Source organism: Elephas maximus, chromosome 2, assembly GCF_024166365.1.
Source record: "Elephas maximus indicus isolate mEleMax1 chromosome 2, mEleMax1 primary haplotype, whole genome shotgun sequence".
NCBI classification, from domain to species: domain Eukaryota; kingdom Metazoa; phylum Chordata; class Mammalia; order Proboscidea; family Elephantidae; genus Elephas; species Elephas maximus.
Window position 1 is genome coordinate 219,240,726 of NC_064820.1, and position 23,601 is coordinate 219,264,326.

General features: G+C 41.6%; 1 protein-coding gene across 3 annotated transcripts in view; it reads left to right on the forward strand.

The window, feature by feature from the left end:
- Window positions 1-13,109, forward strand: part of DYRK1A (dual specificity tyrosine phosphorylation regulated kinase 1A) — a 145,919-nt gene extending 132,810 nt beyond the window's left edge. For all 3 annotated transcript variants that reach the window (XM_049874836.1, XM_049874835.1, XM_049874837.1), the window contains exons 10-12: window positions 3,580-3,886; window positions 4,342-4,466; window positions 9,828-13,109. In XM_049874836.1, the coding sequence (XP_049730793.1) occupies window positions 3,580-3,886; window positions 4,342-4,466; window positions 9,828-10,448 (1,053 nt within the window). In that variant the 3' untranslated portion in view covers window positions 10,449-13,109. The remainder of the gene's footprint in view (window positions 1-3,579; window positions 3,887-4,341; window positions 4,467-9,827) is intronic.
- Window positions 13,110-23,601: the final 10,492 nt, after the last annotated feature.

Genomic DNA, 23,601 nt, shown 5'->3' on the forward strand with positions numbered 1-23,601 from the left:
GTTTTATGGGTGATCAGAAATGGAGCCCTGTGGTGCAGTGGTTAAGCGATTGGCTGCTAACCAAAAGGTCTGGTGTTCAGATCTGCCAGCTGCTCCTTGGAGACCCTGTGGGGCAGTTCTACTCTGTCCTATAGGGTCACTGTGAGTCAGAATCTACTTGATGTAGTGAGTTTGGTTTGGTTTTGGGTATGGTAAAAAAAAAAATCACTATTGTTTAGTCCTTTGAAATTCGTTCAGACTATTCTGTGGCCTAGTTTTTTTTATGTACTCCATTTTGGTAAATGTTCCATATGCATTTGAAAAGAATTAGTATTTTGTATTTGTTTGGTATAGTGCTCTGTAAACATCAGTGTAAGTCATTCTGTGTGTTTCTTCGCATCTTGTATATCCATCCTTACTCTCTGTGTGAGGGTGAATGCATACATGTGTATGTATGTTCTTTCAATAACTCAGAGAAAAGTGTTAATCTTTAACGATAATTTTGGATTCACCTAAATCTCCCTTTAGTTGCTTTATGTTTTTTGAGGCTCTTTAATAGCTGGGGATTGTTATGACTTCTTGATAAATTGACCCTTTTATTATCCTGAAATATTCCTCTTTATCTCTAATAATACTTTTATCTTTATGTCTACATTGTGTGATATTATTATAGTCATACCAGCTTTCTTATCCTTAGCATTTCCACGGTATTTTTTTTCCTACCCTTTTTCTTTAAACCTGTCCATATCTTGAAAGTATGACTTTTATATTCATCATATACTTGGACCATATTTTTTAATCCAGTCTGATAATCTGTTTTACAATATTTAGCCTGTTTAATTATTCAGAGGGTTTCTTTTATAATATGCATCTCTGACTTATCAATTTACCTTCAGATAATACCACATAATAAACAATGTAATAACTGTACAATTCTGTTTAACCCCGTCCATATTTTGTGTTCTTGCCACGTGTTACTTCTGTGAATGCTAAAACCCCACAGCACATTATTGGCTGTTTAAATAAAAAATAGACCTTTAAAGAAATTTTAGAACACATAAAAAATAAAGGTAATAAAAAAAGATCTTTTATATTTACCGATATATTTGCCCTTTTTGTTGTTTAATTCCTTTCTGCAATTCCCGGCTTCCATCTGGTGTTGTTTGTCCTTTAGTCTGAAGAACTTCCTTTAAACTTTTTCATTTATAGTGAATGGTGTCTGTTGACCAGCTCTCCCAAGCATTCATTTATCTGAAAATGTCTTTATTTTACCTTCATTTCTGGAATTTATTTTTGATGGATATAGAATTCTAAGTGAATAATATTTTTTTTCTTTAGAAAAAGAAAAAATGTTAAGACATTGTGTTGTGGCTTTCACTACTTCTGATAAGAACTCATTGGCCACTCTTACCCTTGTCTCTCCTGTGTGTAGTATTTCTCCCTCTTAACTTCTGGCTGATTTTAATATTTAATGTTTGGTTTTTAGCAGTTTGATTGAACTAAAACTATTTATGTCCTAAATATGGTTTTCTTTGATATTTTTTCCCTTTGGGGGTTCTCTAATTGCAGGTATGTTAGAGTGCTTGGTACTATCGCAGAGGTCTCTGGCTTATTCATTCTGCTTTCTTTTTGTGTTTGAGTTTGGTTAATATCTGCTGCCCTGTCTTCTAGTTCACTGATTTTTTTTTTTTTTTCCTTTTGAGTCCAGTCTGCTGTTAAAACCATTAAATGGCTTCATCGTTTCTGATAGGTTTTTTTTTTTTTTTAATTCTAGCGTTTGTATTTGTCCTTTAAAAAAGTTTTATCCACCTTTTAAACTAGATTCTTTAACTTATTTATCATAATTACTTTAAAATGCTTGTCTGTTAAGTTCAACACCTGGGCCACCCAGGGACTCTCTTTATGTGGCTCTTCTTTCAACTATTTTTTTCTCTTGATTATGGGCCTCTTTTTTTTTTTTTTGCTTGTGTCTGTAATTTTTTAATGTATGTCATACTTACTGTACTTGAGAACAATAAAGATTGAAGTCAGTCATATTTCCCCTCAGAAAGAGGGATGCCTTTTACAGTGTCAGGTCACCAGTATGGGGCTGAGCCGTTCTGCTTTGTAGGTTAAGGGGATCTGGGCTTTGTTTGTTTATATGACTTAGGATCTGTTTACCACTGGCATCATGTTTGGAGGGCAGAATCAGGACTTGCCCGTAAGCAGTTCTTATGTTCAGAGCACTGGGTGGGAGACTCCAGAAGTCTTTGTGTTACTGCCCAGCCAGCAGTCCCACTACTGACTTTGCCCCCATCAGGAAATCTTTCCCCATCACTGCTCTACCCCCAACCTTGCAGTCAGTCACAGCTCTTTGTGCCCTGGGGAAACCTCTCCTGGCTCTCCTGTCTGGTCCTAGCCGGGACCTCCCCTCACTGGCCAACTGGAAGTTTGTTCAGAGTTGGTCAGGTTTCCTTACCCACGTGTCTGGTATATTTGTTCCTGCTCCCACCAGAGGTCTCTTCTCTCCTAGCAAAGGTGTTTCATTATCTAGAATTTAGTTGATTATGGCTTGAGTGCTTGGTTTTCTGATACGTTTTTGAAAAGCAGTGACTTTGTGGTTTACCTGGCTTGTTCTCACTTTTAGAGTGGAAGCAGTGGTCTCTTGCAAATTTTTACATTGTAACTAGAAGCAAAAGTCCAAAGATGTTTGAACAAATTAAAAATTTATAGGGATCTTAAGAGTAGTACAGAAGGTTAAGGGCTCGACTGCTGATTGAAAGGTTGGTGATTTGAACCCAACCAAAGGCATCTTGGAAGACAGGCCTGGCAATCTGCTTCCAAAAGGTCACTGCTTTGAAAAACATATGGAGCAGCCCTACTCTGCACACATGGGGTTGTCATGAGTCAGAATCGACTCGATGGAAACTAACGGCAACAACTTAAGGGTTATGCTATCATCTATAAAAGTATTCTTCTAAAAAAATCTCAGCACGTGTTAGAGTGAAATATTAAATATATTTATTAAAGGGAAGCATAAATGACTTGGTTTTAATTTCTGTATATACGAGCAGGTAGTGATTTTTTCTTTGGATGTACTTCCCTGGGGTGGTCCGTGCAGCTGTAGTAGCCAGCGCTCCTGAAGAAAGTGCACTCAGGTGTCTGTGTGGTAGGGCAGGAGAGAGGGTCAGGACTCCTGGGCTTGGCCAGGCACGGTACACCGCCTGCCACCTCTGTAAAGGGCCAGAGAGTAAATGTCCTAAGCTTTGCAGGCCTCTGTTGCATATTCTTCCTAGTTTTTTGCAACCCTTTAAAAATGCAAAAACCATTTTTAGCTAGGCCTGTACAAAAACAGACTCTCAGCTGGGCCATACTTTGCTGCTCCGTGGACTAGATAATTTTTAAAGTCATCTTTGCTCTCGAAATTGTGTTTAATTTCTCTAACTACAGGGTGTTCAGAATAGTAATGTGTGAAAATACAGAATGTCTGACTATAAACTGTTCCTTCTAACAAAGGCCTCAACAAATAGTATGTTAAAACGTTTGTGAAGTTAAATTATGTAGGTTTTTACTTATTCCACCAAATTTAAAGAAAACCTCTTTCTCTTTTTTCTCCTTTAGGAGTACAAACCCCCAGGAACCCGTAAACTCCATAATATCCTTGGAGTAGAAACAGGAGGACCTGGTGGGCGCCGTGCTGGGGAGTCGGGTCATACAGTAGCTGACTACTTGAAGTTCAAAGACCTCATTTTAAGGATGCTTGATTATGACCCCAAAACTCGAATCCAACCATACTATGCCCTGCAGCACAGTTTTTTCAAGAAAACAGCTGATGAAGGTACAAATACAAGTAATAGCGTATCCACGAGTCCGGCGATGGAGCAGTCACAGTCTTCAGGCACCACCTCTAGTACATCTTCAAGCTCAGGTCTGTTCTCCGATGTTAGACTTAGACTTTGAAATGTTCTGTACTTGGTTGGTGAGGTGGGCTTTATTTTAAAGTGTTTATAAAATTTGTTAATGGGGCGGGAAGGAACGAGTTTTACATAATCTCTTCTTTGTATTGGTAATAAAGTCATCTACCCCCAAGCACTAATACTTAAATTATGTAATAAATTCTGCATGATAGTTGGAAACACACTATAAAAAAATTTTTTTTGAGTTGTTTTTAAGTGGAACTGCTTCGCCCACATACTGACGTTTTCCCTTAGCTTAAACAAAGTTGATTGTATTTTACTTAGTTCAGTGGTTGATGAGAAAGAGCTTAGTTTTAGCCAAAAGCCTTAGGAGTTTGTGATAGGCTGTCAGTTTTCATATTATGGCATTGGAATGTAAACTTAAACAAAATGAACTCACAAGTTGTGCTGTGTTGTGATATTTAAGGTGGATCATCGGGGACGAGCAACAGTGGGAGAGCGCGGTCAGACCCGACGCACCAGCACCGGCACAGCGGGGGGCACTTCACAGCCGCAGTCCAGGCCATGGACTGTGAGACCCACAGCCCCCAGGTCAGCGTTCACGCTGCGCCACACCCGGCTCCAGGCCTCAGGCTCAGCAGTACTGCCTTTCTAATCATAAGTCATTTACTCTACAAGTTCATGGCTTCCTTACTTATGAGGAAGTGTAACTTAATGACAGTTCAAGGAGCACGTCCTTCCATTTTTCTGCCTCCTTGTTTAGAGCTAGCTGACATTTATCGGGTGCATACCAGCTATTGTTCCAAACGTTTCTCCTGTGTCACTTCATTTGTCACAATAGCATTTTGAGCTTCACACTGGTTTGAGCTGCATTTTACAGTGGAAACTGAGACTTCATGCGTTAACTAACTTTCCCTGGGTCACAATCTTAATTACTATGCTACACTAAGTTATATATGTTTATATCTACATATATGTGATACATATAATTTAAAAGATCCCATAGTCTTTTAGCACTCGTTATGCTAAACCTGTGTTTTTTTGCACTTTACTTTTTAAGCCTGTTAAAGAAGAGGATCTAATTAAATAATTTTCAACAAATTAGGATGAAACAGATGATGGTGGTAAAAGTATTTAAATCCTCTCTGTAAAATACTAGGTTAGTCTATACTGAGAACGGCACTAGGGTGTTTTATGGTGAGAAGTCAGTGTATTATTCAATGGGTGAAGTAAAAGTGAAATTCATTGGTATCGTTCTCATTCTTGTGACTGGAGCTGCTGAATACTACCGGACAAAGTCACACACATGGGTGCATTCTTACCACTACTAACTGGTGTTTACGCACCTCCACTGGGCAACCTTACAGGTCCGATTCTCTGTAATAATTGTTTCAAACTTTTCTACCCTTCTTACATTTTTTTGACTTTCTTCTCCATGCTCACTCTCTCCTTGCTTTGTAAGGAAAATATTCTTCAACTTTTTATCATCGAATATACAGTCCTATCTATATGTGCAGTTGTCTGGGTCTCTTTCTCCCTCTTTTCATGAGGAGCTATGTGTATCTTCCTGCTCAATCAAGGCTAAGCCCACCTGGTACCCTCCTAGTGTCCTTGTCCTTCACCGGGCTTTGTTCATGGTCACTCCTCTAGCTCCTCTCTGCTGACTCTTTCTTATCAGCATTTAACCATTCTCAGGTCTCTCCCATCTTAAACAAAACCTTTTCCTAGCCCCATGTCTTCCTCATCCTATGTTTCTGCCACCTGTGGTCTCCAGTCCTTTACCTTTTAAAAGCTCGTTAGCATGCTCCAATTCGGTTTCTGCCTCCAACTCCACTGCCAGAGTTGCAGTGAAGCTCTCTGTTGGACGTGCCCAGCAGATGCTTTGATGGCTTGCCTTTCTTCATCCCTCGACAATGCTTGACAGTGTCAACTTCTGCCTACTTTTTGAAATACTCTTCTTCTGGCTTATTTGACAGGATGCCCCCTTCATTCCCCATCTCTCTGGCCTTTACTTGGCTGTTTCCTTTTCTAGATTCTCTTCTTCCAGCCACTACTTAAACGCTGGTGTTCCTGGGGTCTGGGGCCTGTCTCTTCTCACTTGCCACTCTACCTGGATGATCTCCTCCACTCTTACCAATGACTTCAGTTACTATCTTTATGTAAGTCATTCCTGCATCTTTATTTCTGGCCTAGACTTCACTCCTGAGCCCAGAGCCTTTATTTTCCTACTGTTGACTATAAATATCGCTTTGAGCGTCTCACCAACCGGAATTGCAGATGTGTCACATAAACTAATGTCGTCATTTTCATTTTCACCCCAGTTTTTCCAGTGTTAGCTATTTGTAAATGGCCCACATGCACCCATTTGCTCCAGTCATAAACCTGGGATATAGAGGTTTATCCTTTGCTCCTTTCCCTCACCCCCTGACACTGAATGAAAGTTAAATGATGTGGATTTTAAGTAATGTTTTTATTCTCTCTACCTCATTGTTCCCCTATTGCTGCCACCATCTCTAGCTTCCCGTTAGACCAGTTAGTCCTCCAGCATTCTATTCACCCATGAACTCCATTGCTGTCTCTACAGCCTGTGAACTTTCAGAAGAGCAGTCTGATCTTGCTCTTTTCTCCTACTTTAAACCAACTTCTGGCTTTCCTTTGTACTTAAAGTAAAATTTAGGCTTCTTACCACAGTCTCAGTGATTTCCATGATCTGGCCCCTACCAGGCCATTCTTCCCTCTGTTCTCTAGCTCTCATCTCACTCGATTTTCTTTTTTTGGAACTTGCTATGTTCTCTCTCACTTTTCTCACATTTACTGTACTTTCAGCCTGCAATACTCTTTCTCCCTCTCTTTGCTTTTGTAATTACTGTTTATGCTTCACGTCTACATTTGAATATCACTACTCCTTCCTTCCTCCCTCCCTTTCTTTCTTTTCTCCCTCCCTCGCTAATATATTAAATATTGCAAACACAGGAAAGTACCAAGAATAACATAAGACACCTGTTTACTTCCTACCCATATGCAATAAAAGTTATTTTGCCTTATTTGCTTCAGATCCTTTTTTATTATTTAATTTTTGAGTAGGTAATATATTTACATGGTTAAAAAAGTAAGTATAAAAGGGGATTCAGTGAAAAATCTATGTCCTCTAGCCACCCAATTTTTAAACTATTATTAATGTATCCTTTCTTAGATATCTTATGTACATACAAGCAAATACAAATACATATTTTGCTCCCAACCTTTGTACACAAATAGTAGCATACCGTACACACCATTTCACATCTTTTTTTTTAAACATGTAACTATACTTTGAAGATCTTTCTGTATCAGTGTGTAGAAAGCTTTTTTTTTTTTTTTTACTATTGTGCAAATAATACTGTGTGTATATCATTCAAATATGTTAATTTATCAAGGATATAAAAACTTGGCGGGTTAAAGTATAATATAATTTTTAATTTTGATAATTTACCCTCCCACCAGTCAATGTGATCAGCCTTTGGATCTTTGCCAGTAGATGAAATGAAAAATGGAATTAGAGTATAGTTTTATTTCTTATTATGCATGTGTTTGAGCAGCTTCATAGTTTGAAAAAGAACCTTTAAGGATTTTGTTTTCTGAGAACTCCATATATTTTTCTACTGGGCTGTTTTCAGTAGTATTTCTTATTAAAGTTTGGTTCTGACACCATCATCGTTGATTAGATATTTAGTGTGTGAGGCATTTGGAAGATCTTGGCCAGGTAGAGGAATAGAAGGAATGACCTTTGTGCCTGGGAACCCAGAAAGCATGGGAAGATGGCTAAAGGAAGAGATTGGAGAGATGGGCCTTGGGCAAATTATGCACCTCATTTGTATGGATTTTGGATTACAGTGGATCCTCGCCATTCATGGATCATGTATTTGTGAATGTGCCTACTCACTAAAGTTTATTCATAACCCCAAAATCTATGCTCACTGCACTTTTGGGGTCACTCAGACATGTACATGTGCAGAGCAGCAAATTAAGTTGCTTGAAGGGCCTGTTCCAGCTGGTTCCAATATTCACTAATTCACTGTTTGTAGGAACTTTATAGAACTACTATGGATAACAAGAATCAACTGTATTTTGTTTTTGTAAGTGCAATGAGAAGTCATTAAAGAATTTCAAAGAGGGAGGTGATAGGATTTATATTTTAGAAAGATCATTCTTACTGCTCCTTTGGAGAATGGGTGGGAGCAGGGAGTTTGTTTAGGAGGCTGTTGTATTGCTCTAGGCAGGGATGTTAGTGGCCCAGACTGGAGTGATGTGGTATAGATGGAGAGAAGGGGCCATGTGGAATATACAATGGAGTGATGTGGTATAGATGGAGAGAAGGGGCCGTGTGGAATACACAGTGGAGTGATGTGGTATAGATGGAGAGAAGGGGCCGTGTGGAATATACAGTGGAGTGATGTAGTATAGATGGAGAGAAGGGGCCGTGTGGAATATACAGTGGAGTGATGTGGTATAGATGGAGAGAAGGGGCCGTGTGGAATACACAATGGAGTGATGTGGTATAGATGGAGAGAAGGGGCCGTGTGGAATATACAGTGGAGTGATGTGGTATAGATGGAGAGAAGGGGCCGTGTGGAATACACAATGGAGTGATGTGGTATAGATGGAGAGAAGGGGCCATGTGGAATATACAGTGGAGTGATGTGGTATAGATGGAGAGAAGGGGCCGTGTGGAATACACAATGGAGTGATGTGGTATAGATGGAGAGAAGGGGCCGTGTGGAATATACAGTGGAGTGATGTGGTATAGATGGAGAGAAGGGGCCGTGTGGAATATACAGTGGAGTGATGTGGTATAGATGGAGAGAAGGGGCCGTGTGGAATACACAATGGAGTGATGTGGTATAGATGGAGAGAAGGGGCCGTGTGGAATATACAGTGGAGTGATGTGGTATAGATGGAGAGAAGGGGCCGTGTGGAATACACAATGGAGTGATGTGGTATAGATGGAGAGAAGGGGCCATGTGGAATATACAGTGGAGTGATGTGGTATAGATGGAGAGAAGGGGCCGTGTGGAATACACAATGGAGTGATGTGGTATAGATGGAGAGAAGGGGCCGTGTGGAATATACAGTGGAGTGATGTGGTATAGATGGAGAGAAGGGGCCGTGTGGAATATACAGTGGAGTTGATGTGGTATAGATGGAGAGAAGGGGCCGTGTGGAATACACAATGGAGTGATGTGGTATAGATGGAGAGAAGGGGCCGTGTGGAATATACAGTGGAGTGATGTGGTATAGATGGAGAGAAGGGGCCGTGTGGAATATACAGTGGAGTGATGTGGTATAGATGGAGAGAAGGGGCCGTGTGGAATACACAATGGAGTGATGTGGTATAGATGGAGAGAAGGGGCCGTGTGGAATACACAATGGAGTGATGTGGTATAGATGGAGAGAAGGGGCCATGTGGAATATACAATGAACGTAGACTCAGGAGAGTTATGCTTATTGATTGGGTGGAGGAATTGTTGAGCAGCTAGATGTATGTGGTGGTTGTATGCCGGCGATTTGATTCCGACTCATGGCGACCCTATCGTAGTGCCTTTATTGAAACAGGAAAGGTAGAGAAAGGAGGGCTTTTAGTGGGGAAAGTGAAGAATTCCTTTTGAGTCCATTAAAAATAGTTTATATGGCCCTTCCTAGAAAAAGTTTGCTGAATTTTGGCATAATAAACTGCCAAGGAAAGGAAGTGGCTAATGAAATACATGAGCCTATTTGTGGATATAATTTATTAAAAACTGCAGTTTCCATAGTAATACATTTTTTACTCTTGAACATATTTGGACTTTTGCACTGTTTACACATTAAAGTTTCAAAACTCTTTCTCCCTAATTGATATAAATGCTAGTGTTAATAGACTTTGAAGAAAAAGCATGGAAACAGTGCTCTGAATACTGTTAAAATCTGTTCTTACAGGTGCGTCAGCAATTTCCCGCTCCTCTTGGTTGGTCGGGCACTGAAGCTCCTACACAAGTCACTGTTGAAACTCATCCTGTTCAAGAAACAACCTTTCATGTAGCCCCTCAACAGAATGCATTGCATCATCACCATGGAAATAGTTCCCATCACCATCACCATCACCACCACCACCACCACCACCATGGACAACAAGCCTTGGGTAACCGGACCAGGCCAAGGGTCTACAATTCTCCAACGAATAGCTCCTCTACCCAGGATTCTATGGAGGTTGGCCATAGTCACCACTCCATGACATCCCTGTCTTCCTCAACTACTTCTTCCTCTACATCTTCCTCCTCTACTGGTAATCAAGGCAATCAGGCCTACCAGAATCGCCCAGTGGCTGCTAATACCTTGGACTTTGGACAGAATGGAGCTATGGACGTTAATTTAACCGTCTACTCCAATCCCCGCCAAGAGACTGGCATAGCTGGACATCCAACATACCAATTTTCTGCTAATACAGGTCCTGCACATTACATGACTGAAGGACACCTGACAATGAGACAAGGAATTGATAGAGAAGAGTCTCCTATGACAGGAGTTTGTGTTCAACAAAGTCCTGTAGCTAGCTCGTGACTAAATTGAAACTTGAGTTTGTTTCTTGTGTGTTTTTATAGAAGTGGTGTTTTTTTCCAAAAACAAAGTGCAAAGCTGCTTGAATCAGAAGGAGATTAACACACTGAACCGCTACAAGAGGGCAAAGCTGACCCCCCCCCTTTTTTTTTTTTTAACTTGAAAAGATTGCAGAGGGACAATGAAGTTTTTTAAAGAGCCATGTCCAAACCCATCTTCACGGATAGCTCAGAGGTAGTACCTCTCCTTTTGCCTCCCCTATTTTAACTTGCCACATCCCAATCATAGTGGGGTTTTTTGTCTTTCTATTCAGCAGAAGTTAATGGTCAGGTGTTGGTCTTGGTCATTTGCCAACTAATTTTAAAATAAAAAGGCACTGCACATAATTTGCATCAAGGGCCCCATGAGGGTGTCCCCCCCCCCCGTTTGTTTTCGTTTTGTTTTTTCCTTTCCTCCCCGTTTTTGTTTTGTTCTGTTTTGGGTGGGGGTGGGGAATTTGGGTTTGTAAGTCCTCTAAACACACTTGGGCACGGAAATGCAGTACTGTAGGGAAGAGGGACCTCCAGCTGACACAAACATCATCTTCAGCTGTACAAAAGGGACGGTTGTGTTGAAGTTTGTAAGGCACAGTAAGCATGCTAAGTGGCGGGGATCAGAACTCTCCTGTCTGAACCTACTGAGGAGCAAAGCAGCAATGACGTGGGACTCTGTGGGCCTCCTGTTTTTCGAGGCAGCAGGGAGATAGTAATGGAACGTGACTGGTCTCCTAACCAAGGTGCACTGAGAAGCAATCAACGGGTCAGTCATGGCCAGTCCTGGGGAGGTCTGAGTGGTGGTCTTTGGGATAACCTTTGGCCTTATGGATTTGGACTCTAAATTAGAAGAGCCTGCCATTTCAGATGCAATCACTTTTGGACATGCTTTTGCAGACAGTCCTTAATGCTGAAAACACAGAGAATGGGTAATTCAAGAGGCCTTTCTTTTAAAATAGACTTTTGTGACCCACTAATTGTAAGGTATTGCAAGGTCACTTTGCGTGTGTCATAAAGTTGACTTCTTTATTGGTTGAAGGTCACAGAAGTAGTGGTTTGCTTTGACGAAAATAGCTACAGCTGTGTCCCTTCCTGCTTTTTACTTTTTCTTTTGCTTTTTCTCGGCACGTGGTATCTCCACCATTTCTTCTGCACAACGATGTCTTCTGTTCATCCTGAACATTTTTAAAAAATGCAGAATTTTATGTGACTGCTTTTTTGCCTCACAATTATGCTGTGAATTTTACAAAAATTTATTTTCTTTTTTGATAATTTATTGTACCAAAGCTGTTTTTATAGCACATAGATGTCTGTAACCAATAATGTAGCAGTTCTGCACTTTGACACAAGGTGTAACTAGACCATTTTTAAATGTCAGTTGAAAATTATGGCTGTACTATTGCTTAAACAAAACTGGAACTGTTGTTGAATCCATAGCCAATACATTTACAGCAATCTGTGTACTGAACATAATAGATTGACATCTAACTCAAGATTACAACATCTGTTACATTATAATGTGTTCAGGCTTCTGAAGGGAAAGGGACACTGGATCCAGAAGCTATGGAGCCAGCAGTTGATTCTCGTAGTCCTGATGAACCCACTTGTAAACTTGAAAGCAAGACCTTGACTGCACCAACAGGTCCCGAATATGAGCTGGAGTAAAGCAGAACCCTCACCCACGACCTGAAGGTAACAGGCTGGTATTGAACAGGTGCCTAGTTTTGAGATTATGCTGCCTTAATGTAACACAGTCTGGCAGTTGCTCAATTTGTGTTCCCATTTTAAATTGATCAGTTTTAGAGAGTTATACTTTTGAGTGGTTGAGTTGGGAGAATGGCGATAAGTAATGTTATCTGTCCAGGGTCAAAAGAAGCCTAGAAAAGAAGCAGTAATCTACCTCTGCCAATAAACCCTGTTCAAAACAGCTCAGCAGAACACCACATTACTTTTTATTGGTCAATTCCATGTGGCTGACAAGGTCCAGTTTTTCTGAACAAAAGCAGGTTTTTATATGTAAACAGTGACAAAAAGAAAGGGTTACAACTATGTAAAAATGTGAATGGAAACTTGGAAATACCGTTTTTATAAACCACAAAATTTTTTGTTGTGAATCAGGAAACCCATATTTATTTTGTAATTAAATGTCAAGCCTGTGGATGATTTTTGAACTTGGTAGTTCATAAAGGTTTACAGTAAATAAAAGGATATCATCTTGAGTATAGCAATATCAAAAGGAATTCAGTAGTTACTGCTGTTTAGGAATATAAGGTTCAGATATTATATGGGTCAGGTCATTTTTTTCTGTGCTGGTTGCCACAGCAAGCACCAAAAACAAAAGCAGTTTTTAAACCGATATTTGCATAAAGAAAATCACACATACGATCCACTGCTTCTGCATACTGTGTTATGTTACAGTCCAGTTTTGTGTGCTTTACTACACAGTTTGGTTACAGGACTCCTGTGCATTGTAAACATAAACAGCATGGAAAAGGTTAAATACCTGTGTTCAGATTGTAAGATCTAGTCCGGACTTGCTGTGTATATTGTAACGTTAAATGAAAAAAGAACCCCCTTTGTATTATAGTCATGCGGTCTTATGTATGATAAACAGTTGAATAATTTGTCCTCAGACTCTTTACTATGCTTTTTTAAAATTAATTTAAGAAAAATGTAAACATAGTAAAAATCTTCCTATGCAATTAACCTGGTCCAGGTAACGAACGGTCTGGTAGGTATACTGAGTAAAAGTTGAGTCACGTGTAACAAAGGAAAGTATTAGTTACATCAACATAGGCTTTGGACATCTCTGAAAGTAAAAACTGGAGGTTCAAGAGAGCAATTTGATTTTTAAAATTGAATGGTTACTATATTTATATACTATATTTACACCGTTTCTCTCTGATTCAGAGTGCTCATGTTTTAGTTTGCAGTGTTTAGAATGAATGTGGAAGTTAGATGACCTGCTTGGAAGCAAGACAGAATACAAATATTGTTCCTCCTTGTCCAAATCTTAGTGTGGGGACCTATCAGGGACTTTTCTGGTAGAAATTCTAGAATTCCTGCCACAGGGAATTAGTTTCTAAAGTCTTCTGGTTTTATAAATGAACCTGCAGAAGTGTATATTAAGTTGACTTTGAGAAGTAGGAAACTTACTTAAAAAGTTAAATGTGATTTTTGTATAATTCAGGTTGGCTAGATAAATCTGAATTTACTACATGTAAAAAAAAGAAAACTTCCTTTAATTTTTTCTAAGGGTATGAGAATTTTACTTAGATAAGTGACATATTTTGTGATATTGGGCTAAAAAAAGGCTTATTTTTATTTCATGACTATTAGAACTGTAAGAAATCATCAAGGCTGCAAAAATTCTATAATGCTCACAGAATGACTATCATGTTTGCCATTGTACCCTCTCTTCCAGCTCCTGTGTTGTTAAACTTACTGAAATATTAGTATAATAAGGAAATGCATAAACAGAAAATACACATAAAGGCAAGATAGCAAATGCTAAATTTCTTCTAGGCCAGCTCCCCAATTTCCTTTTGACCTACCTTTATTTTGTTGAGAAACCCTGGTGGCATGGTGATGAAGTGCTACAGCTGCTAACCAAAAAGTCGGCAGTTCAGGTCCACCAGGTGCTCCTTGGAAACTCCGTGGGGCAGTTCTACCCTGACCTATAGGGTCGCTGTGAGTTGGAATCGACTAGACAGCAATGGGTTTGGTTTTTGTTGTTGTTGTTGTTAGCCTTCAGGGTACAAGTTCAGAACTCATATCCATTTTTTGTAGTGGTGACCATACATAGTAGACCAGATGGTTTATTCTGTACACAGGCCTTGGTTTAGTGCCATATGTGAGAAAAGTTTGAAAATTTAAAGTGGGGGGAGATGAGCGCAGCTTTGGTATACTAAGACTCTACAGGCAGGCAGTCCCCGGATTACAAAAAAGGTTCTGTTCCTGAGTCCGTTTTTAAGTGGAGTTTGTACGTAAGTTGGAACAGTTATGTACGGTTCGTATCTAAAGTCAATGATGTTTGTCTTAGTATATAGTGTACCTTTCTATGCATAAAAAACATTAAACACTTCCAGATACACTAAAACATCTTTAACATACCAATACAGTAATAATGTTTCCATGTGCGTCGCAAAGTAGCGTCAGCTTGTTATTACAAACCATTGTATGTACCTTGAATTTTTCATATAATAGGCTTTACGGGGGTTGGTTCTTCACTACATATGTAAGTTGAACATTTGTAACCCGAGGACTGCCTGTATTCAGGTTTCATAAAATCCCACTTGGGGTGTGCCTACTGGCTAGGCACTAGAAAGCAGGGCTTCATACTGATTCAGGCTCAAATCCCTGAGTTTGCATTTCTAACAACTTCTCAGGAAGTTATACATAAGAATCACCTGGGAATCTTGTTGAAATGTAGATTCTGATTCAGTCTATCTGGGGTGGAAATGTAAATTCTGAGCAGGGAACTTGCTAGAAATGGAAATTCTCAGCAAGTGGCTTGAACCAGAATGAACTTGTTTGAAGCCCTGCTAGAAAGCCTTTCGTATCAGGAAAAATAGAGCAGATACTTATTTTCTTAGCCTTGGATCTCCTTACCTAGACTTACCTCCTTTTAGTACAAAGAACGGAAAACCTCTGAGCAAATAGCTTACTTTATTCATCATCATCATCATTAATGGCATAGCTCTACCCTAAATGTGTCCACTGAGAGACGTACCGTGAATGCCATTTGGGTCTTCACCCTATATTAGTGATTTCCACATGTGTTTAAAGCATTAGAGTTTTTTGATGGAAGACTTGTTGAGTAAGGTAAGTGGTTTGTTGGTTTGTGCTTCTCTTTCTGCAGCAGTACGCATAGTCAAGGGCCCAGATGCCACCTACTCACAGTGAAAGGCAATAAAGAGCCAGGCAGTTCTTGAAACAAAATAAGGTTCACCATAAGACAGAGCACAAGATAATTATTTTTTTCTCATCTCTCACCTTAAATCATCTTCAAACGCAAGCTGTTTCTCCAACTGAACATTGATTACACACATACAGTTAACAACTTGGTACCTGTAACCCCACAGGCTGCTTTTCCATATGCAGCTTCCTTACCTGAAAACACTCCCCTCTGCCCTCTAACTCCCCCTCCCTGTTAGAGTGTGCCTCTCTACAAAGAAGTGAGAAGTGTGAGGGAATCTCAGTTTCTGGGGAGCAAGAAATCCCTGCCATCCCCCGCAAAATGTGTGGATGCTTCTTCAGACAGCGAGGAAGCCTTGAACTCACTTCCTTTTGCTTTCACAGCATTGTCTCGTCTCAACTGGGTTCTGAAGGAGCAGAGGATCAGTTTAGGAGTCATGTTGACCAATAAATTCATTTTAAAATCTGGGTCAAGAAAAATGGTGGCCATACTCCCAGTGAAGGATGGGGTAAATAAAGTGAATAAACAGAGCATATTTACACTGGAAATTCATACAGGACCATAGTGCCAGTAGGGGACTCATCAGCGGACATGACCGACCCAACTATTATCTAGAATACTTGAAAGTTTTTCAAGTTGCAACATGTAGAAAAGCCAAGTAGGTATTGCATTTTGTCTGTTTGAAAGACCATAGTTTATTTCATTCTTTCCAATTAAATCTTTTTAATTGCTACTTTTGGGATTTTTTTTTTTTTTATTGTACTCTTGTAAATGTGCCTCCCAATATTTCCTCATTAATACTATAATTGCCCCTGAGTTCTTCAGCTGCGGGAGTTAAGTAGAGGCAGCGCCACAGGAAAGGGGCAGGTAGCCAGCTGGTGGGTGGTAGGTCTTCCCTAGGGCAGCAGAGGCCAAGCAGCTGGCCCAGCCAGTGTGGCTGGTGGATGGATCATTAACAAGCAGGAGGTGAGAGAGCTGAGCCTGACCGAGGTAGGCCACAGAGAACAGCTTACCTCGCTAAAAAAGGCTAAATTGGTCAAGATAGAGCCCGATGGTGAATTGAACCATCTTTGACTCACTGTTGCAGAGAAATGCTGCAGAGAAGTGCAATAGCGGGGTGGGGTGAGGATGGGGCTTGGTCATTCCCTTTGAAAGTAAAAGTACTTCTGGTGGTGTAAAACGGTTCTGTTTTTAAAGTTCTAAGGAGTCCTGCTGGCGCAGTGGTTAGACGCTCCGCTACTAAGGCAAAGGTCGGCGGTTCGAACTCACCAGCTGCTCTGCAGGAGAAAGATGGCAGTCGGTTTCCGTAAAGATTTGCAGCCTTGGAAACGTCTAGGGCAGTTGTACTCTGTCCTACAGGGTCGTTACAGTTGGAATCAACTAGAGGGCAATGGGGTTTAAAGACAGCACAATAGAGTCAAATAGTGACCTGAAGGAGGAAACCTGGTTTTGTATACGCCCCAGACCAGCCCTAGTCTGGAGAGGTGAGGGCGCGTGGAGCGAGGTGACCCAGTGGTGGGGTGACGTCCTGCAACTTCGGCTTCCGCTCGCCGCTCACGCCCAGGGAATGAGTAAGCACGTTCTATCAAGAAGGGTTCTGATAAGCCATGATCTTAGACTGGTAAATGATACTCACCAATTTAAAACAGGAGCTTTTAGCCCCGCTGCACAACCGGCGCATCCGGAGAGCTTCGTAAGACTTGTGATTCAGAGAGTGGGGGTGGAGCCCGGGCACTTTTCTTTTCTTTCTTTCTTTTTTCTTTTTTTTTTTTAAAGCTTTACAGGTGATTCCGCATCTGCAGCCAGGGATGACTCAGGACAAGGAGGTGTGTGCGTGAATCCAACGGCGGGATCCTGAGTTACAGAGCTTTTAAAATGTAGGTTTGTTTTCAAGTATGTGTGTGTACATATGTACACACAGACTCACAAACATATAAAATGAAATGAACAGTAAAATTCACAAGACATGCTGCATTATAAAATGTTATAAACAAGCCCGCTCCCCCAAGGCAGAAATTACCAGATGTAAGTATATATAACTTAGACAATTTGTGTGTGGGTGTGGGTGTGTGTGTGCGCGCGCGCGCGCGCTTTAGGTGAAAGTTTACAGAGCAACTTAGTTTCTCATTAAAAGACAATTTCTTCTGTCATCTTCTAATTTGAAAGTGTGTTGATGTGACTTCCTGTCTTTGAGAATGGCACGTGTGAAGTTTATTTGCCAGCAGCGGGCTGGGATTTGCTCGTCTACCCTCCCGCTCACATGATCTCTTCTAAGAAGTGGGAGGTTCTCCCGCCTAGAGCCCTCTGGTCTCAGTGCCCCGGGGTGGGAAGGCAGCTTGGTGTGGAGGTCAGATTTCAACCTCTAGAGTGACAGGTGGATTCAAACCCTGTTAAAGCGCTTGCTAGCTGTTACCCTGCTCGGATCGCTTACTTCTGGAAGCCTCCGTTTCCTCTTTTATAAAATGGCGATAACTGTAGTACCCACTCCACGGGATTTTGTGCAGCCTTCAATGAGATAATGTACATAAAAGTTAGCACAATGACTAGTGTAATTGGTAGCTAACTAAATACAGATCTTGAGTCTACCCCATGAATGAAATCTACTTTTTCTACATGGATATGGATGTAGAAACGAACACCAGGATCGGGGAATTTAGGTGAGTGCTGGTTTCTCTGAACGCTCATTTTTCAGTTGGCTTTTATTTATGGGCTCTCTGACTGGATGTTAACACAGCTCCACATCTACTTTAGAACGTTGGGGGTGTTCATTTTGCCTTGATATAAATGTATGATATTCAAATGTTTTGAAAAGGATGGTTTTTTCAGACGAACTCTATGTTCTCCAGGAGGCTGTCGGAGGAATATCTATCTAAGGGTCCTTTGTTTTAACACTTTCATTAGACCCTGGTGATCACGTGTCCAGTGACAGTCCCCACCTGCCCTCCCAGCTCCATGCCAGGCATGTCGGTTACATTTTTAGCCTTGAGAGAGTTGGCTTAGATCGGGGAGAAGAGGATGACCAGTAAGAATCAGTTCTTAAATTCATAAACAGTGGTTTTATTGGGAAAGCTTTTGAAACTTAATGGGTTTTAAACCACATTTGAAAGGCAGTAAGGGGCTAAACCAAACCAAATCAGTTGTGGTAAAGTCGATTCTGATGTGCGGCAACCACGTGTGCAGAGTGGAACTGTGTTCCACAGGGGTCTTCAGTGGCTGTGAGCTTTTTTTTTTAAGGGGCTAAACCAAACCAAATCAGTTGTGGTAAAGTCGATTCTGATGTGCGGCAACCACATGTGTGCAGAGTGGAACTGTGTTCCACAGGGTCTTCAGTGGCTGTGAGCTTTCAGAAGCAGGTTGCCAGGCCTTTCTTCCAAGGGGCCTGTGGGTGGATTCGAATCACCAACCTTTTGGTAGTAGCCAAGTGTGTTAACTGTTTGCACCACCCAGGGACTCCTGCGAGGGGCTAGTTGTTTTTGTTGCTGTTTTTAATTCATATGTTGGGGTACTCAGCACATCTAGCTTGCCTTCTCCTAGTGTTATTCCACTCTCTTCATTCCTAAGGTCTCCTCCGTTCCTGATATCAAACCGAAGGACAAAAAGTTCTTAGGACAAAAAAGCTGTTAGGACATTTATGTTTCAGTGCATATTGTTCATTTGTATTGAAATATAAATGACTGGTATCTCTTAGGGACATTAGCCCTACAATGGCCTGTGCCTTTGGATGGATAAAGTTAGAAACCATGGATCTAATAGTGCGATTGAAGTGTTCATTTGAGGGAGATAAAATACTCCTAAAATTCAAATCACATAGACCACCTTCTACTTGTGTAAGGCCAGCAGGACTAGCTTTTATGGCTCCTAGTCACCCTTAGAGCCCTGGTGGTGCAGTGGTTAAGTGATATGGCTGCTAACCAAAAGGTCGGTAGTTCGAATCCACCAGCCGCTCCTTAGAAACCCTATGGGGCAGTTCTGCTCTGTCCTGTAGGGTCGCTATAGGTTGGAGTCAACTCAGTGGCAATGGGTTAGTTGTGCTTAGCCCTTTCACTGACCCATTTGTACATATATGAGATGCCTCTGGTGCCAGGAGGCCCAGAGGGGACTGCAGAATCCCCTCGGTCTTGGGCTATGACTGAGACAACATTTAGACTTGAGTGATACTCTGCCCAGGACTCCTGTCCTCTGATTGCCGCCCTGTGCCTGCAGCATGGCCACATGTAGAAACGTGGGCTGCTGGAACTGGCTCCTCCTTCCTGTGAGCATATTTTCCTGGAGGTACCGCCCATCCATCCTGTAATGGCAATGGCTTACCATCTTGAGTTGTCTAAAGTTCAAGGTAGGAGCCTGTCCAGGGAGCCATCCCAGGTGAATATTCACTAATCCTGGTCTTTCAGCTCAGTTTTACCTGCAGTTCTTCCTTGTCTTCACTAAAAGTGGGGGAATTAGCAGTGAGTCAGTATATAAGCAAAACAGCAACTCTCTCTTACTGCCAGGAGTAGAATAGCAAACTTGAAATGTCTCCCCTCCTTCCTCAGAAGACATTTGCAATCAAAGAAAGCAGTTATTGTAGTCCTACCCCTGGGAATGGAATTTAAGAACAAATGAAAACTCTGCCCAGAAGAAAAATAAAGTCTAATTGAGGGAGGGCCTTGGGGCAGCAGGCATAAGGTGCATCTAAGAGCAATCATCAACAGATATTTATTGAACACTTGTCATGCCCCCAGGCACTTTGCTAGATCCTGCAGTTGAGAAGGAGCTCTGGTGGCACAGTGGTTAAGCGCTCGGCTCCTAACTGAAAGGAGGTGGGAGGTTTGAACCCACTAGCCACTCTATGGGAGAAAGATGAGACAGTCTGCTTCTGTAAAGATTCACAGCCTGGGAAACCCTATGGGGCATTTCTACTCTGTCCTATAGGGTCTCTATGATCAGAACTGGCTTCATTTCAGTGGGGTAGGTGGAGGGATTAGAGCATAAAGCATGTCCCTTTTTGATGGGGAAGACAGACAAGTGACTATGGATACTCCTGGGGCTTACCATAGTAGGAGTGTGAACCGGGACCTTGTTCTGGTCCAGAGGGGCTGAAGAAGATTTCCCTGAGGAATTGAAGTTTAAGCCGATCTCTTATCCAGGTAGTGATGGGAATGTTCTAGAATCTAGGAGAAGGAAACAGTGTGTTCAAAGCCTGTGTGAAAAGAAAGTAAAGGGCCATGCCCTTATCAGTTTGTAAGTGGATAGAGAGCTGCCTAGGAAATAGAATTGATAGGACTTGGGGATTGATGGGATGGGGTGGGGGCAGTGGTGAGAGGGAAAGGCATCACACCTTCAGATTTTTGGCTTGAGCAATGTGGTGGATGGAGGTGCCATTTACTGGTATTGGGAATATTTGAGGTGGAGCAGATTTGTGGAGTGTAAGGAAGGGGCTTATAGGACATCTGAGCGGAGAGGTCAAGTAAGCAATTAGATATGAGAATGTATTGTAGAAAGGAAAAAACTGTCAGGCCTGGGAAAGATAGGTTTTTGGTCCTTCTGAATCAGGAGGCAAAGAGATGAAGGAAATGACCTAAAGGGAAATGGGAGGAGAAGCCAGTGTGCTCTGAGAATTAATACCATGATATCTTCCTTGAGCGTTAAGATGTTTTATATCTTTCAAGGGAACCTAGAGACCATCTGGTCTCTTGCTACTCGGGGTGGTTCCTGGACCAGCAGCAGCACCTGGGAGCCTGTTACAAACAAAGGTTCTCAGACTGCTCCCCAGCCCTACTCAATCAGAATCTGCATTTTAACAAATTCCCAGGTAATTCACATGCAGTTAAAGTTTGAGAGGGACTGGCCAGTGCCTCACTTTGCATTTCAGAAAACCTAAAAAAAAAAAAAATTTTTTTTTTTTTTTTAAGAGTTTAAGCAACTTGCCAAAATGATATGACAACCAGAAGCGTCCCGGCTTCTCGTCCAGGACTCTTTCCCCTTCTCCATGCTGACCTTGGGTTTTGAGACTACATCGCAAGACCTGCAGCTGGGTGATCCTTCTAGCTGTTGTGGCCACTGGAAGCAGATTAACAGTGAGACGAATTTAATACCTATTAATGTGGGCCCCTGGCAGATGGGCTAGGGAAAGTTTTGTTATTTAGGAATGATGTTGTTGTCCTAAGGAGCCACCATTGTACCTAAAAGAAATCTTTGTTTTGATGAGCCTTTCATGAATTTGGAACAGGTTTCTCCCTGATATTCTTTTCATTTAAGTATGAAACTAAAATAGCTTGCCAGGGGCTCTGAAGAGTCAAGACTGAGAGATTCTGGGGCTGCTTCTTCATCCATCCTGCTCTAAATCCTACTCTTTTACCCCCTGCCTTTCTCCCCTAGGTCATCTTCCCCCTTTCCAGTTTCCAGAATCCAGCTTCAACATTATCCCAAGGAGTTTCAGGTTGGTGTCTGCAGTGGCCACAGCAGCAGCAGACCCTGAGGGATTGTGACACAGAGGTTGGGTAACCCTTCGGAGTGACTGCCTCTCCCCTGTGGCATCCATAGCCTCCTTGTACCCCTCCATCTATCTCCCCCAGTCCTGGGCACCACATATTATTCGTCAGCTAGATGAATTTTTTCTTAGGCCCTTTCTTTGTGGGAGCCCTGGTGGTGCAGTGGTTAAGCACTCAACTGCTAACCGAAAGTTCAGTGGTTCAAATCCACCAGCTGTTCTATGGGAGAAAGATGCTGCAGTCTGCTTCCTTAAAGGCTACAAAAAAAAAAACAAAAAAACACCATTGCCATCGAGTCAATTCCGAGATATAGCGACCGTATAGTGACCCTACAGGGCAGAGTAGAACTGCCCCATAGGGTTTCCAAGGAGCACCTGGTGGATTTGAACTGCCTGCCTTTTGGGTGGCAGCCGTAGCTCTTAACCACTACACCACTAGGGTTTCCTCGTAAAGGTTACACAGCCTTGGAAACCCAATGGGGCAGTTCTACTCTGCCCTGTAGAGTCACTATGAGTCAGGATTGACTTGGTGGCAGTGGGTTTGGTTTTGGTAGGTGGGAGAGGATCCCAGGGCAATGTCTCTGGATTAAAAGAGACAGGGAGACTCTTTGGGACTCTGAACAAAAGTAACATAGGGTTGTGAGTGGAAGAAAAAAACAAGAGAAATTCAATTATGTTCTTGTGACTGTCAGGGAAGCCTTTTTTGACTCCTCGACGTTTCAGCTTGCTTTCTCATTGCTGTTGTTACTCACCATTTCCCTATTGGTGGCTGGCAGCAGAGCCCTTGGCATATCCTTCCAGGGCTTTGGGCCCTCCAGGAACAAGAGAGTTTGGAACAACAGAGACCACATTGCCTTCTGCCTCCTGGCTACAGCAGTAGATTAGGACTCAATAAGATACAGCCCACAGGCCAAATCCAAGCCCCCTCCTGCAGGTTAAGAATGGTGTTTACATTTTTAAATGGTTGAAAAATATCAAAAGAAGAATATTTCATGTCGTGGAAATTACTTAAAATTCACAGGCACGCATCTTTTCACACTGCTGCTCGGTGCATTACAAATTGCTGTAATACAGGTGTAACTCAGCAACATTTTGAGACCCACACATATAGCCATACCACAACATTTAATTTATTTGTTATTTACTACCAGTACATGTCAAAACATGTCAGATAGCCAACTAAGAATGTCACCATCTTCTTTTTCCCCCAGCAGTTTCTACGTGTACAATTTAGGGACATTGATTGCATTCTTGGAGTTGCGCAACCATTCTCACCCTCCTTTTTGAGTTGTTTCTCCCTCACTAACATAAACCCACTGTCCCTTAAGGTTCCTATCTAATCTTTCGAGTTGCTGTTGTCATTTTGATCCCATATAGTTTTTAAAAGAGCATAATGGTCAAGGCTGACTAGTGAAGGCTACTTTTTTACTAGTTAAGCTAAACTATTATGACTTTAGGGGAGTATTTTTGGTTTAAGGTTTTGGTTTAAGATTATCTCAGGGCAGTAGTTTCAGGGGTGACATACACTCTCCATGACTCCAGAAAGTCATTAGTCTATGAGAATTTAAAGTTCTCTTCTGCATTTTCCCCGTTTTGGTCAGAATTCTTCCATGGAATCTTTGATCAAAATGTTCAGTAATGGTAGCCGGGCACCATCCAGTTCTTCTGGTCACAAAGCAAAGGAGGCTGTTGTTCCTGGAGGCAATTAGCCACACATTCCATATCTTCCTCCTGTCT